This window comes from Lygodium microphyllum, chromosome 22 (assembly GCF_053477565.2).
Source record: "Lygodium microphyllum isolate KBCC chromosome 22, Lygodium_microphyllum_v1.1.10, whole genome shotgun sequence".
Taxonomy (NCBI): Eukaryota; Viridiplantae; Streptophyta; class Polypodiopsida; order Schizaeales; family Lygodiaceae; genus Lygodium; species Lygodium microphyllum.
The window spans coordinates 70940593-70953569 of record NC_141156.1 but is presented as its reverse complement, the minus strand read 5'-3'; the positions used below and the strand labels follow the sequence as shown (position 1 = coordinate 70953569).

Here is a 12977-nt window from a genome sequence, read left to right as displayed (position 1 = left end):
GATTCTCTTCCTCATTTTCCGCCGATGTCCTCGTTGTTGGCTTCTCCCCACCACCTTCATCGTTGTTCGTCTTCCTCTTTTGCTCCCACTCGTTTCTGCTACTTCATCTGCTTCCTTTGTTCTTCAAAGCTCGTTGATGCTTCCACCCTTCGTCCTTCCTTTGTTGCTGTCATCTTCTTTCTCACGGCCTCGTCCCCTTTGCAGTCTTTGCCGATCCCTTTATATATTTTCCCGCCACCTCAAAATTTCCAAGAAAGCATCATATCTTTTAAGCTATTAATATTCATGTTCTTTTCTTTTCTTGTCACACGTTTTTGTTGCCATGTTAAAGCAGCTCCCGCTATTTTCATTGGATGAGATGGACATAATCAATGACGTCTGTTTGATGATATGTGTCGGCCTAGTCGCCATTCAGGTCAGTTAGACTACTCATGGAAATAGAACTGGACCGACTTATTACTGTAGCCACCTTTCTCAATGAGCTTCTTTGCTTGATTGATAGGCTAAGGGTTGAAATTGTATGTTTAACGAGCTTTAAATGCATCATTCAAGCAAGTCAAGAATATCTTTCCAAAGCTTGAGGATCCAGAGCCAGAAAAGTATTATAGCTTTTTGAAGCTGAATCAGATAAAGCTTCTAAGGATCTATACATGGGCATCTGAAAATTCAATATCTTCTTATTGTACAGTGAAACACCTTTAGATACTGATTATATCTTCAACACAATGATGACAATAATAGACAAAGTGATCTTCATCGACAACCCCATAAGTGCTGCGAGCTTTCATCCTAACCGGATGGGGATGTGAGTATAGTCTACCATGTGTATCTATCAATGATGTGAGATAGAGGGTGGGGTAAGTGACCACTCGTGGGTGCATTGAGGGACATTACGACATTGGAGTCATGTACATTCTTGTTTCCCCATGCACCCACGAGATGGGTCTCTACCACCATCACTAGCCACGTCCCCTTGTTTTGTACACTGCACGACAAGGCTCCCTGGCCTTCCTTCTTGCATTGTATGCCAACACCAGGTGGAACGCACGAATGCGCCATCACTTGTGCACACTGGCATACTCCCTCCAAATCATTTTCCCCTAGTTCAATTCTAAAACAGACGTGAGTTATGCGATTTCATGCTTATTTGTTGAATGATGTGCGTCATGGGGTGAGCAACTGTTCTATTATCCTCGTGCGTGCTCGTGAGCTGAGAGTTCTATTCTTTGTCATCGACATTTGAATCGACAGACTCTACTGATAAAGTTACTGAGGGCTGAAATGATGAACGGGTTGCCTCTTACCCATCCAACCTCCAATCCTCACTAAGAGAACTAAAGAGGGGCACCACCTAGCCAAAGGGAGGATGGGCTAGGACATCCATTTTCTCAAAGAGAATCAAGAGAACCAAGACACAAATTTACAAGAGAGAATATATGTACTAGACACCATATTGAAATATAAGAGAGAGAGATGAGAGGAGAGGGAGACAAGAGGAGAAGAGATAGAAGAAGCTTGCCATTATGCTACATGGAATGAGAAGATGAGAAGAGAGGGAGATAATAGGAGAAGAGGTAGAGGAAGCTTGCCATTATACTACATAATAAAAGAACTCACTCATAGCTTACCTCAAAGAGATGAGAGTATTGTAGAGTGCTCTCATGGACTTGTCATTCTCCCTCCTCCCCCTTCTTCATTCTCCATGGGCTCTTTATATAGCCTTCATGAGGGATTAGATTAAGCTAATCTTCTTGATTAACATAATCCTAGATGATGTATGGCATCTTTGAAAATATGGAGAGTAGTGGATGGGACAAGTCCCCACCTTGGTCATCATGCAAGAAGCCAAGGGTGGTGGTAGAAAAAATAGAGAAATGGAGCTAGATTACAAGAGGTGGATGCCCAAAGCACATTATTATAATGTATTTACAAGAAGGATAGAGTGGAAAGTTGGTGTGGTGAAAGAGAGAAGAAAATTGCATATAGCCAGCAGTCTGCGCCTTCGTAACTTCAAATCCGTGAGGAATTTGGAAAAAGTTTCTTCTGCAACTTTGTAGACCAGATTGAAAGCGATCGGCCTACGCGAGAATTTTCTTGAAATTCGCTTTTTCTTGGGAGTTATTGAGATTATAAAAAAGGGCTTCCAAAAGCTGCTTTGACTTTAGTATCCCATATGTATATAAATACATATAAGCATGTGACAAAAGGGGTCCATGCTTGTAAGCTTTTCTGCAAGATCCAAATGACACCATGATGTGGATATTGACTTGTGTGCAAGGGTGAGGTGTCCTCTAATGATGGTGATAGATTCCAAATCTTAGTGATGCAGACGGAGCCCATATGTAGTTGGAGGCTAGTCCTTTGAAAAATCTATGCATTCACTCAACTCCTAGGTGTAATCCATTTTCATCTTCACTAAGATAACCATCCCACTTACCCTTTACATTGACATGCCTTCTAAGAACTTGTTCCCCCCATTTACTAGAGTTATCTGTAACGTGTCCGCTAGAATCATCCCGGACACGTCTTAGCAGTCCATCGGGAAGGATGTCTAGAAAGCTCCGCCCGGCACTCCCATGGAATGTTACGGGACTTGCGATCTAGGTCTTCCCGCGTCTGCCACGTAGCGGAAGTGTCCTGGCCGTTTCCCACTTAGGATCGACCGGAATTAAGGTTTTCTAGTTACTTGTCTCGGTGTTGACGATCATCCTCTGTTCGTTGAAGACTTTGAGAAAAGTTCCCGGCTAACCGGGACCACCCATCCGTAGGACGGACCCATGGTCCATCCTCCGCACTTTCCTCGGTTTGTTTTAGTTATGTAATTACCTACCACATTAGTTTGACATGTACAAACAGCTTCTTTGATTAAACCTGTTATGCACTGGTTCCTTCACGTAATCTTATCACAGGACATAAAGAAAACAATGCCAAATAACTCCTTTATTATCATTTTATCCTTTTATCTTTGAAATACAAGGAGTTCCGCCCGTAGGCGTATTCATAATCTGCCCGAAGGCTATCCAGTAATCCACCAGGAATCACTAATCCAAGTTTCCGCCCATAGACTAGTATGCGGGCCTCGAGATCCAATCCCGAGTCACGTTAGCCTCTTGTGCAGGGCCCGGAAGGCGAGGGATTTACAGCCAGAGCCCCCCTGGCACCCAAGCGTCCTCCTGCTCCAAGTAGAACTCAACGGAGAGACCTCTCGCGGCGGGTTCGGTCCACGTTCCCGGCGCGGCTAACAACCCCCTTGGTTAGGGTCAGGCAGGCAGTCGGGGGTAACTGAAGCTGCCTCTCCCTTCAGGCTTCAACCTGAAGTATTTAGATATATTCTCATCCTTTAGTTCATTGAGCAAACAATGCAAACAGTGCTTTCTAAACTGTTACAAGCACAATCAATTTCCAGTGATCGTTTAGCTGGCAAACTGTTAAGGAGTGACTTCTTTTCTCCGAATGCAACCCGCATTCGATCCGGAATCAATTGCAACTTGTCAAGATTCCTATCATTCTTGGGTTAGGGTCATACCCTACCAATACTTTAGGTTTTGTTGTGGTAGGTTCCAGCGACCATGTCGCTTTAGTTTATTGTCTGGTCATTTGCTTCAAGGCAAATACCTAACTTCCCTTTTCCTTGGCAATTATCCCCCAAGAAAAGTGAGTAACAGGATGATTACTCATCCTCTTGTAAGTTAAATTCTTTCAATAACTTGCCAACCTCATTTCGAGAGATGACAAAACTCTCTTGTGGACAAATCTCAAGTCTATACGATGTTGCAACCTTTTTGCACATGTGTTGCATCATTCCACGGGATCATTCTACCCAATTGCTTAGCGTTTTCCGGTCACGGAATTTACCTCCAGCCGAGTAGCAGGGTTTTAGGGTATCCTCCAACCCATTCCTAATTATGTTGGCCCACGGCCCTAGGAATTTCCAACTCAATCGGAGTTTCATCATCTGTATGAGTGATCCTTAGGATGAAACCTTAGATCATTTTAAGCATGAGCATCCAATTGACTCAACATTTAGTGAATGGGTGTAAGATCTTTGGGTTTGCGGGTTTTGACTTGGCAACAAGTGTAAAACTAGGTCGAATTCTTATCGCACTAAACCCTAGTTAGCACTTGGGATACTTATCTTATCGACTGAACCATGCCCATATGAATCCCGTGTGGTTTATGTGATTTAGACAACACAATATACTTGTCCTGCGACAAGGATGAACCTTTCCCAAAGGTAATAAACTAGATTTAATGGAGAACAATAGTTACAACTACACCAATACGTGTAAACATGCGATTCACTGCTTCTACGCATCACATGGTTCACAATAACCCTATCCTTCCTTGGTAAGGTAAAAATGCCTGATAATCCGGACACTAACTTCCCTAGGTCCTACTAGGACTTACATCAAATAATCATTCCACTTGCAAGTCCATAGATCATTTCCATGCCCTCTATTCCTTTTCGAATAACGTCTTATGGGTGTTAACTTTCCCTCATGAATCATTACAAGGAAGATCTATCTAAAAATGGGACATGCCATTAATCTTTCCATGCCTAGTAAAAAGGTGTACCTCAATAATTTCAACCTTGTAATGAGGCAACAGTTGTCCTAGGCTCGTCGCTTTTGAATGCACAAAAGGAAACTTACTAATAAGGTCCTCCAAATGCATAGACACCTTATGCTCTTTTCATTAACTCCATTGAACGTACCAATGATCAATTTTCATATCTTAAGCTATCTCTAATAAGTGTTCAAATAGCCAATTCATTTTCCAATTGCATTTAACTTGACTAGTTGAATTCGAACATGCATGAGTGCTTCCTAATTCGTGAAGTTATCGTAAATAATTTCAATACTTTTGTGTGGAATCCAAATAGATAAAACCTGGACTTGCGGACTCCGGGAAATATCCACGTATGCTCGGGGTGAACCTCCCACATCGCACCTTGTGATCTTTCTAGAGGCCATCGCGAATTCGATCTCCAGTTAGCCTTTGTGGATTTCAACTTTTTGCCTTGGCTTGCAGTTTTTATGACCTTGGTCCGCCTCCCTTGTATGCGCAATTTCCTTTGAGATATGGCTTCCTTGACCGAAGTTCCGACTTGCGGAATTTGACTTGGGAAGGCCTTAGGGTTCTTATGAGGTCCTTTGGACAATGGAGATTTGAGAGCTTTTAATCCACCTTGAAATTCCGGGTTTAGGAAGGATTTTGTGGGCCTTGCGGAAAAGGGAACTCTGAATCCCAAGCCCAGGGCCTTATGGGTGATTGGTGGGAAGGGCCTTTATGGGCTTCATCTCTTATTCATCAAAATCCCGGCCCAGGGATGACTGGCGTGAAGGGGTTTTGTAGCCTCCTCTTCTTCAAGTCCCGGGTTGGACTAATTGGGTGATTGGTGAGAAGGCTCGTCGCCTCCTTCTCTTCAAAGCCCGGGGGGTGTGGATAGACCTATGGGGAAAATGTAGTGGGAAGGGGGCTTAAGGAAGCCCCCTTAGAAGCTTCCTAATAAGAAGCTTCTAGGAGCTTCTGATCACGGGCAGCAACCACGATACCACGTGGTATAAGATGACATCAATCGGCGTACAGAAGAAGGGTGGTTTGACTGGGGATGGCGGCGGCGTGATAGCTTGTGGCGGTGCTATGGCGGACTGGCGGCTGGCGGCTCCCCTCTGCATGGCGTCCTCTTCCACGGCGCCCTTCCTCACACGGCGACCTCCCCCAGCTCGTCCAGCCGTCCTCCTCCCTTCCACACGGCGACCCCTCCTTCACACGGTCCGCCCTCCTCTCCTGCACGATCAACACGTCCTCCTCCCATCACGTCCGGCCTCCTCCTTCTCACACCTACCCCTTCCTTCACAGCAGCAGCAGCCCGTCCTCTCCTTCCACAGTCGTCCCTTTTTTCACGACAGCAGCAGCCCGTCCACCTCCCTCACGTCCGGCACCATCCACAGCGACCTCCTTCCCGCACGTCCGGCCGTCACACGACAGCCTTCTGCCCCCCATTCTCCTACCTTCCCCTCCCCAAAAGGAGGTTCTTATAGGCCTTGGGAAAGAGGGCCTCCACACACGTGGAGGACTCCTCATGCATATCTGACCTTCTCCTCCCTTGGCCATTCCTCCCCACACTCCCTCTCCTCCAGCCATGAATCGGCTGGGGGAAGGGATAATAATTAAAAAAATTTGCCTTGATTTATCCAAATTGCCCCTTCAAAAAGGGTGTTCCCTTGCGGCTTCTACGGTCTCCAATCTCGGCCTCGTATTTACAATGTGGCGGCCTCATTTTTGAGCATGCACTGTATGGATAATGCTACCAATAATACGATGTAGGGGATCACCTTGCACAGGATTTACACGGCGTGCGGAAAGTCAATATTTACGGCACGCAGTGTGCGGAAATATTACATTATCATAATCGAGAAGCAATGTAGCATACCTAGTGCTTGAAGAGTAAACCTAAAGTGATATGGTAAGCTCTTGATAGGGGCTTTGGACAAATTTTGTGGTAATGATCTGGGTTGTAAAAAACCCGGATCATTAGCCCTCCCCTTAGGCTAGAGGTATTCATGCCTCTAGCTTGATAATGATGGTCCAATAGAGCAAGGAGGACTGCACCCCCTCATTGGTGGCTCTTCATTGAATGACTGCTCCAAAGTGTTCATATTTCTTTGAAAATAAGGCTTCAGTCGCCATCCATTTACCCTTGTCTTGTGAACCTTCCCATCCATGTCACCTAGCTTATAGCTGCCATTTGGATATCTCCTTATGACCATGAATGGCCCTTCCCACTTGAACACAAGTTTAGCATCCTTTCTGTTATCGAAGCGGTTATCATAGCGTAGCACAAGTGATCCTTCCCTTATGTGTTTGCTAGCCAGCTTCTTATTAAAGGTCTTCCTCCTCTCTTCAGCCTGCATGGAATAGTGTTGGACTGCTGCTTCTCTATCTAACTCCAGCCTCTCTAGATCCAAGATCCTTTCCTCTAACTTCTTATCTTGATTCTTCTCTTGACTGGCTACTAAAACACGCAAACTGGCCAGTTCCACCTCTATAGGAAGCAAAGCTTCTTAGCCATAGACGAGGTGAAATGGAGTATAGCCAAGCGAGGTTCTAAATGAAGTCCTGTAGGCCCAAAGAGCTGCATTCAATTTTTTATCCCAGTGCTTGGGGTGCATGTGTACCTGCTTGGTAATTATCTTACAAATCAGCCCATTCACTTTTTCGACCAAACCATTACATTGTGGATAGTAGGGAGTAGAATGCCCGTGCTTGATTTTTAGCCTTTCCATTAGCTCCCCTACTAGGTTTGCCCTAAAACCAGGACCCCGATCCGAGATAATTTCCAAAGGTGTGCCAAACCTGCAACAAATATTTTCAAACACAAATTTTCCCACTTCTTGGGCTGTGATCCTACTAGTTGCTGAAGCCTCTGCCCACCTCGTCATGTAGTCCACTCCCATTATGATGTATTCCTTGCAAGATTGAGTTCGTGGGAGTGGTCCTATTGCATCAATCCCCCATTTCTCAAATGGGCCATATGTAGTTATGGGATTTTGTTCCTCATGCACTAGCTTCCTTGGTCCGGCCTTTTGGCAATCGTCACAAGTGCGGCACCAATGTTGCACATCTCGATGTAGACTAGGCCACACAAAACCGGCTTGGAGAATCTTTCTGCTGGTTATTTCTTGAGCAAAATGTCCACCACAAACCCCTTCATGGCAGCTCTTAATCACATCTATAATCTCCTTTGCTGTTGGCACCCTTCTAAGCACTGCATCCTTTCCTTTGCAATACAACACATCATTTATCAAGCGGTATTTAGTGGCCTTAGTAGCTAGCCACCTTTTCTCACTTTTACTCATATGTGTAGGTGCCTCACCTTGCTCGAGAAAATAAAGCACATCTTGTAGTTGAAACTTTCCTTGAAACAAGGGAAGCTTTACGGCAATAATGCCCACCATTGCCTCTTTCAATTTTTCAGCTGCTAGAGCATCTGCGTCGCCATTTGTGCGCCTTGGCACAAAATAGATTTGGGCTTTCTGTAGCTTTCTCATGAGAGCTTTAGCTTCCCTCATTTTCACTGCTAAGTTATCATTTTTACAAGCCCAGATTCCTTTCATTTGCTTAACAATGAGCATAGAATCCCCAAAAACATTAAGCCGAGTGATACCATGTGAGAGACACCACTTCAAACCTAAAAGCAAGGCTTGATATTCTGCTTCATTGTTAGAATGGACATCCTCCAAGCTGATACCTTCTCCATAAATTTTGTCACCTTCGGGACTGAACACCACTATTCCTACTGTCGCTTTGTCTTTAACACGCTTGTAGGCTCCATCAAAGTAGAGGGCATGGGCATTCTCTACCCGCGGTGGCTCCTCAGGAGGAGGTGTCTCCTCTTTTACCTTTCCTTTCTCTTTTTCCTTCTTTTGATGGCATCTATGGGTCAACAAATCAGCTAGGCAAGCTCGAGTAGAATCCTCCACCTTGAAGGTGTAGTCAAACTCTTGGAGTTGTATCATCCACTTAGCGATTCTAGCTGAAACATCCATGTGCTGTAAGGCATAGGGAAAACGCTCTTCTGTCGTGATCACTGTGAATGGCCTAGGGAGAAGATAAGGACGAAACTTTCTTATAGCAAACATTAGAGACAAAACCATTACCTCGACCTTCTTGTACCCTCGTTCTGATGCTGTCATTACTCTACTAGAAAAGTAAACTGGTCTCATTAGTCCAGTTTTAGCATCCTTTTGTATTAGTGCTGCCCCTAGAGCATTGTCCCCAAAACTCGGGTTGACAAAAAACTCTTAATCCCAACAAGGCTATAAAATTATAGGAAGGGTGCTAAGAGCCTTCTTCACCTCGTGAAAGCATCTTTCGCTTTCGTCACTCCACAGGAGCTCCTCAGAGTGGGTTAACTGTTGCAGTGGAAATATTAATTGGGAGAGGAGATGAATGAACCGCCCCATATATCGCACCTTCTGAATGAAAGAGGTTAGTTGCTTCATAGAAGATGGTGATGGCACCGCCAATAGGGCCTTAACTTTGTTTGGATCAGCTTCAATGCCCCTCTCACTTACGACATGCCCTAACAAAGTTACACTGCTTTCACCAATGCGACACTTCTCATGGTTTAACTGCCCCCCCATTTGTGCGAGTCGGTTGAAAGCTTCATCCACCTTCCCTAAATGTAGAGCCTTAGAACTATAAATACAAAAATCATCAATAAAGACCCTGATGGATTTCCCAAAATATGGCTGGAAGACATAATTCATGAATCGCTGGAAGGTAGCTGGGGCATTTGTTAATCCAAATGGCATTATTTTGTAAGCAAAACAACCCCAAGGTGTAATGAAGGTGGTCTTCTATTGATCCTCCTCAGCTATTTGGATCTAGAAATAACCTGAATACCCATCACAAATAGTGTATCTCTCATGCCCAGCCACCTCGTTGAGTATTTCATCCTGAAAGGGAAGAGGAAAGTGATCTCTCTTAGTTGTGGCATTTAGCGGCTTGTAATCCACACAAATCCTCCATTTTCCATTCTTCTTGGGTATCACCACCACAGGTGAAACCCACTCTGAATCCCCTATTGGATAGATAAAGCCTGCCTTTAAAAGTCGTTGCACCTCAGTGAGTAGAGCGTTTTGTTGAACTACTCCCAATCGTCGTAGTCGCCGCACCACTGGCTGTGCTCCCTCTTTTAGATTAATGTGATGTTGTACTGCTGTCACACCTGTGATGTGTTCATAATCAGAAATAAAAAGTGCAGAGTGTTTTATCACCACTTCCATGTAGGCTGCCTTCTCCTCAACTGATAGATCCTTAGCCAACATTTTTTCTAACCCCTCATTCTCGACCTTTGGAAGCTGCTGCGGAATTTCACTACTAGAAGGCCCTTTTAATGTAATCCCCATCACTTCTAGAGAGCTTTCTTCCTCCTCATTAGAAGACTCTCCCTCTGTCATAGATGACCAACCCTCGCTGGAACTCCATTCATCAGCGGTGGTTTCTAACACAAGATCCTCCTGTCGGCCCTCCTTCATGTTGTAGATAGTGCTCTTCCATTTTTTATGCAGCCCCTTTTGTGGCCTGAGCTCTAAAGCCCCTGTCTCCCAATCTTGTCTGGCTTTCATTCCCATTAGCCATGGTCGCCCAAGAATGAGCGGATAACCGTCCTCCTTCACTGGCATCACATACATGTCAAGCTCCAGTTGCACTCCACACACCTTTACCTTGACTTTCTTTATAACTCCCAAACAATTTACTACCACATTGTTAGCCATTTTGGCCCCAAATTTAGTAGTTTCATTTACCTCTAATCCCAAACGATGCATCAAATTTTCCGTCATGACACAAATCTCTGCACCTCCATCCACATATGTCTTTGACACTCTCTGTCCATTGATTTCGGCTTCCACTAGAGGTACAATATCTTTCATCTTTCTAGCCTGGATTGCATTCACATGTCTATTCTTCATGGGTCTAATGCTTACCATCTTTGACCATTGTCGCCGCACTGTTGGAGATAGATGTAGTAATTGTGGCCATGAAATTTTTGGCCCTTGATTCCTCACATCAGCAAGCAAATCATAAGCTCTAGTACCTTTACCCAAGGGAAAATCATCTGGCTCAATGTGTCGGCGTGAGCGAGCCCTCCTCTTTTTACTGTTGCGTGTCTTTGCAGCCACTGATGACTTTGCCTCCTCTTCCATATTTTCAACCTCCTTTTGTGGTGTAGGCTCCATCTTCTCAATTCTCCGGGCTTTCTTCACCGGCATTGCTTCAACCTCTACTACTTTGTCATTTCCTTTGACATCACTCTCATCTAAACTAATTATCCTAACATCATGATTCTCTGGCGGTTGAACAGGCAAGGGCGGCACCTCTGCAAGTGGTCGAGGATGCTGGAGAACTTGAACCGGTGGTGAAGGCCTTGGATTCGGTGGAACAAACCTTTCCCTAGGTGGTGTCACTTGTTGTCCCCTCCTTCTTGGTTGGAACCCATTTCCTGGAAAACGCCTAGGATGAGGGCAAAAGTACATACCATGGCCAGTCTCCCCACAATTATAGCAAACATACTCTCTTTCTTGTCTTCTTGGACCTCGATTGCCTTCATTTATGAGGGGAGGGGGCCGCACTCCTTGCACCAAATTTAATGAAAGGCTTTCGAGTTGATTAGTAATGCGTTGTAGGAGCTCTTGCTGTGGTATCTCTGGTTCAGGTGGGGCCTCTGCTATTTCTCTAGGCCTTGGCATGGTTGGTAAAACCTGTATGGGCTCAACTCCCCCCTTCACTTGGGCTTGATACTTCAATTTTCTATCTTTCTCTCTCGCATAAGTGACTGATTCTTCATATGATATGGGAAACTTTCCTTTGACTTTCTCCCTTAGTAGAGGATGGAGTCCGGCTAGAAAACAATCTTTCTTAAGGCAATCAGGTACTCTTTCTCCCTCGGCTAAAGAGGCTGTCCATTTATCCCACAATTTTATAAACATGCCTTCATAGGTTTGGTACTCCCCTGCTATGGTTTGGCGAAGATCTAAGAGTTGTCTCCAAATATCTTCAGGTGGCTCTGTATCTTGGTACTTGTGCATGAATGCGGTCTTGAGATTCTCCCAATTACCCCTTGTAGCCTCCGGGAGAGCTTGATACCACACTCGAGCATCACCCTTTAGAACTAAAGGGAAGGCCCGTACTTTGGTTGCTTCGTCATCCCGGCCTGTGACTAGGAAGGCCATTTCTAAGTCATCCAAAAAGTCCAGAGATTTCTCCCCTTTGTGCCCAAAAAAACTTGGAAAAGCCATGATAGGAAGATGTTGATCTAGCTCAATACAAAATAAAGATGAACACGTCTAGGCCCAAGTCATATCTTATTAAGGGTAGAATAAATGGATTTACAGATGCATTAATCTCAGCAAGACGACGAGGGCCCAATAAGCCCCTTATAATATTTTGAAACCTGATCTTTGTGCTAACGATTATATGCACGATTTGTCTAGCAAGTGGACGGATAGGTCCGTACAAGTCCCTATGGTTCATGGGATACACTTAGAGTAGAATGAATATGTGTACATTAAAGGAGATGTTATAATCCAAAATAGGGAGTATTATGGGATTAGGTGACAACAAGATCTCTCTCAACCTCTCAGCTCCAAAATAGAAGACCAACCTTTGCTGAAAATGTATCTTTCTACTAATGCACACATCCACCCGAATGTTTTGAACCGATTGAAAGTTGTAGAAAGTAGGAGTAGTCATTTATGCATTAACTACAAATGTACACTACAAACTTTCATGAAGCGTGTCGTTGAAGCTATGGCCTCTTAGATCCCACCATTCGAGAGATGCGAAGGACTTGCTTACCACTGATTAGTGTAGCTTTTGTGTGACCATCATCAGCCTTGTAAAGTTCATAGGCTTTGATAGCTATCTTTTCAATTACTTTGAGTCTTCTTGCTAGTAGTAGTTGAAGTGCATCACCATATGTAGCCTCTCGCCAATACCGCACACCATTGATGTGTAACTCACCCTCCAAAAACTTGTTAATCCCCGAATTTGAAAGCGCCTTCACCACTTGAAGACGAAGCTCCGTAGGGAGTGTCTTTACACTAGACACCAAGCACTCAACACAATGCCTTGACGTAGAGACTTGATGAGAGCAAGATTTCTCATGAAGCAAAGAAGGATGTGTATAATTAACTTGCTTTACCCGCATACGTGCCGTTTGTTGATAAAGATCCTTCTTCTCTTGAGCGTCTTTTGGAGACCATTGCGGTACTCTTGAGCGGCGAATCCCTTGAATAGGGTTTGATGAAGATTCCTCCTTAGTGATTTCTTGACAAACACTCGTTGAAGAAGAGGACAACTCCTTAGATGTTTCTTTCTTCATGGAAGTTGTAGAGCATAGCTTGAGAACTCCTCAGTGGGGGCACCAAAAATGAGGGCTGAAATGATGAACGGGTTGCCTCTTACCC

General features: G+C 44.5%; 1 protein-coding gene across 1 annotated transcript in view; it reads right to left on the bottom strand.

Moving 5' to 3' along the window:
- Positions 1-556: 556 nt before the first annotated feature.
- The window catches only part of LOC148017276 (uncharacterized), a 60115-nt gene continuing 47694 nt past the window's right edge, over positions 557-12977 (bottom strand). The window contains exon 3 of the mRNA XM_087662734.1: positions 557-658. Coding sequence (XP_087518860.1) covers positions 557-658 — 102 coding nt within the window. The remainder of the gene's footprint in view (positions 659-12977) is intronic.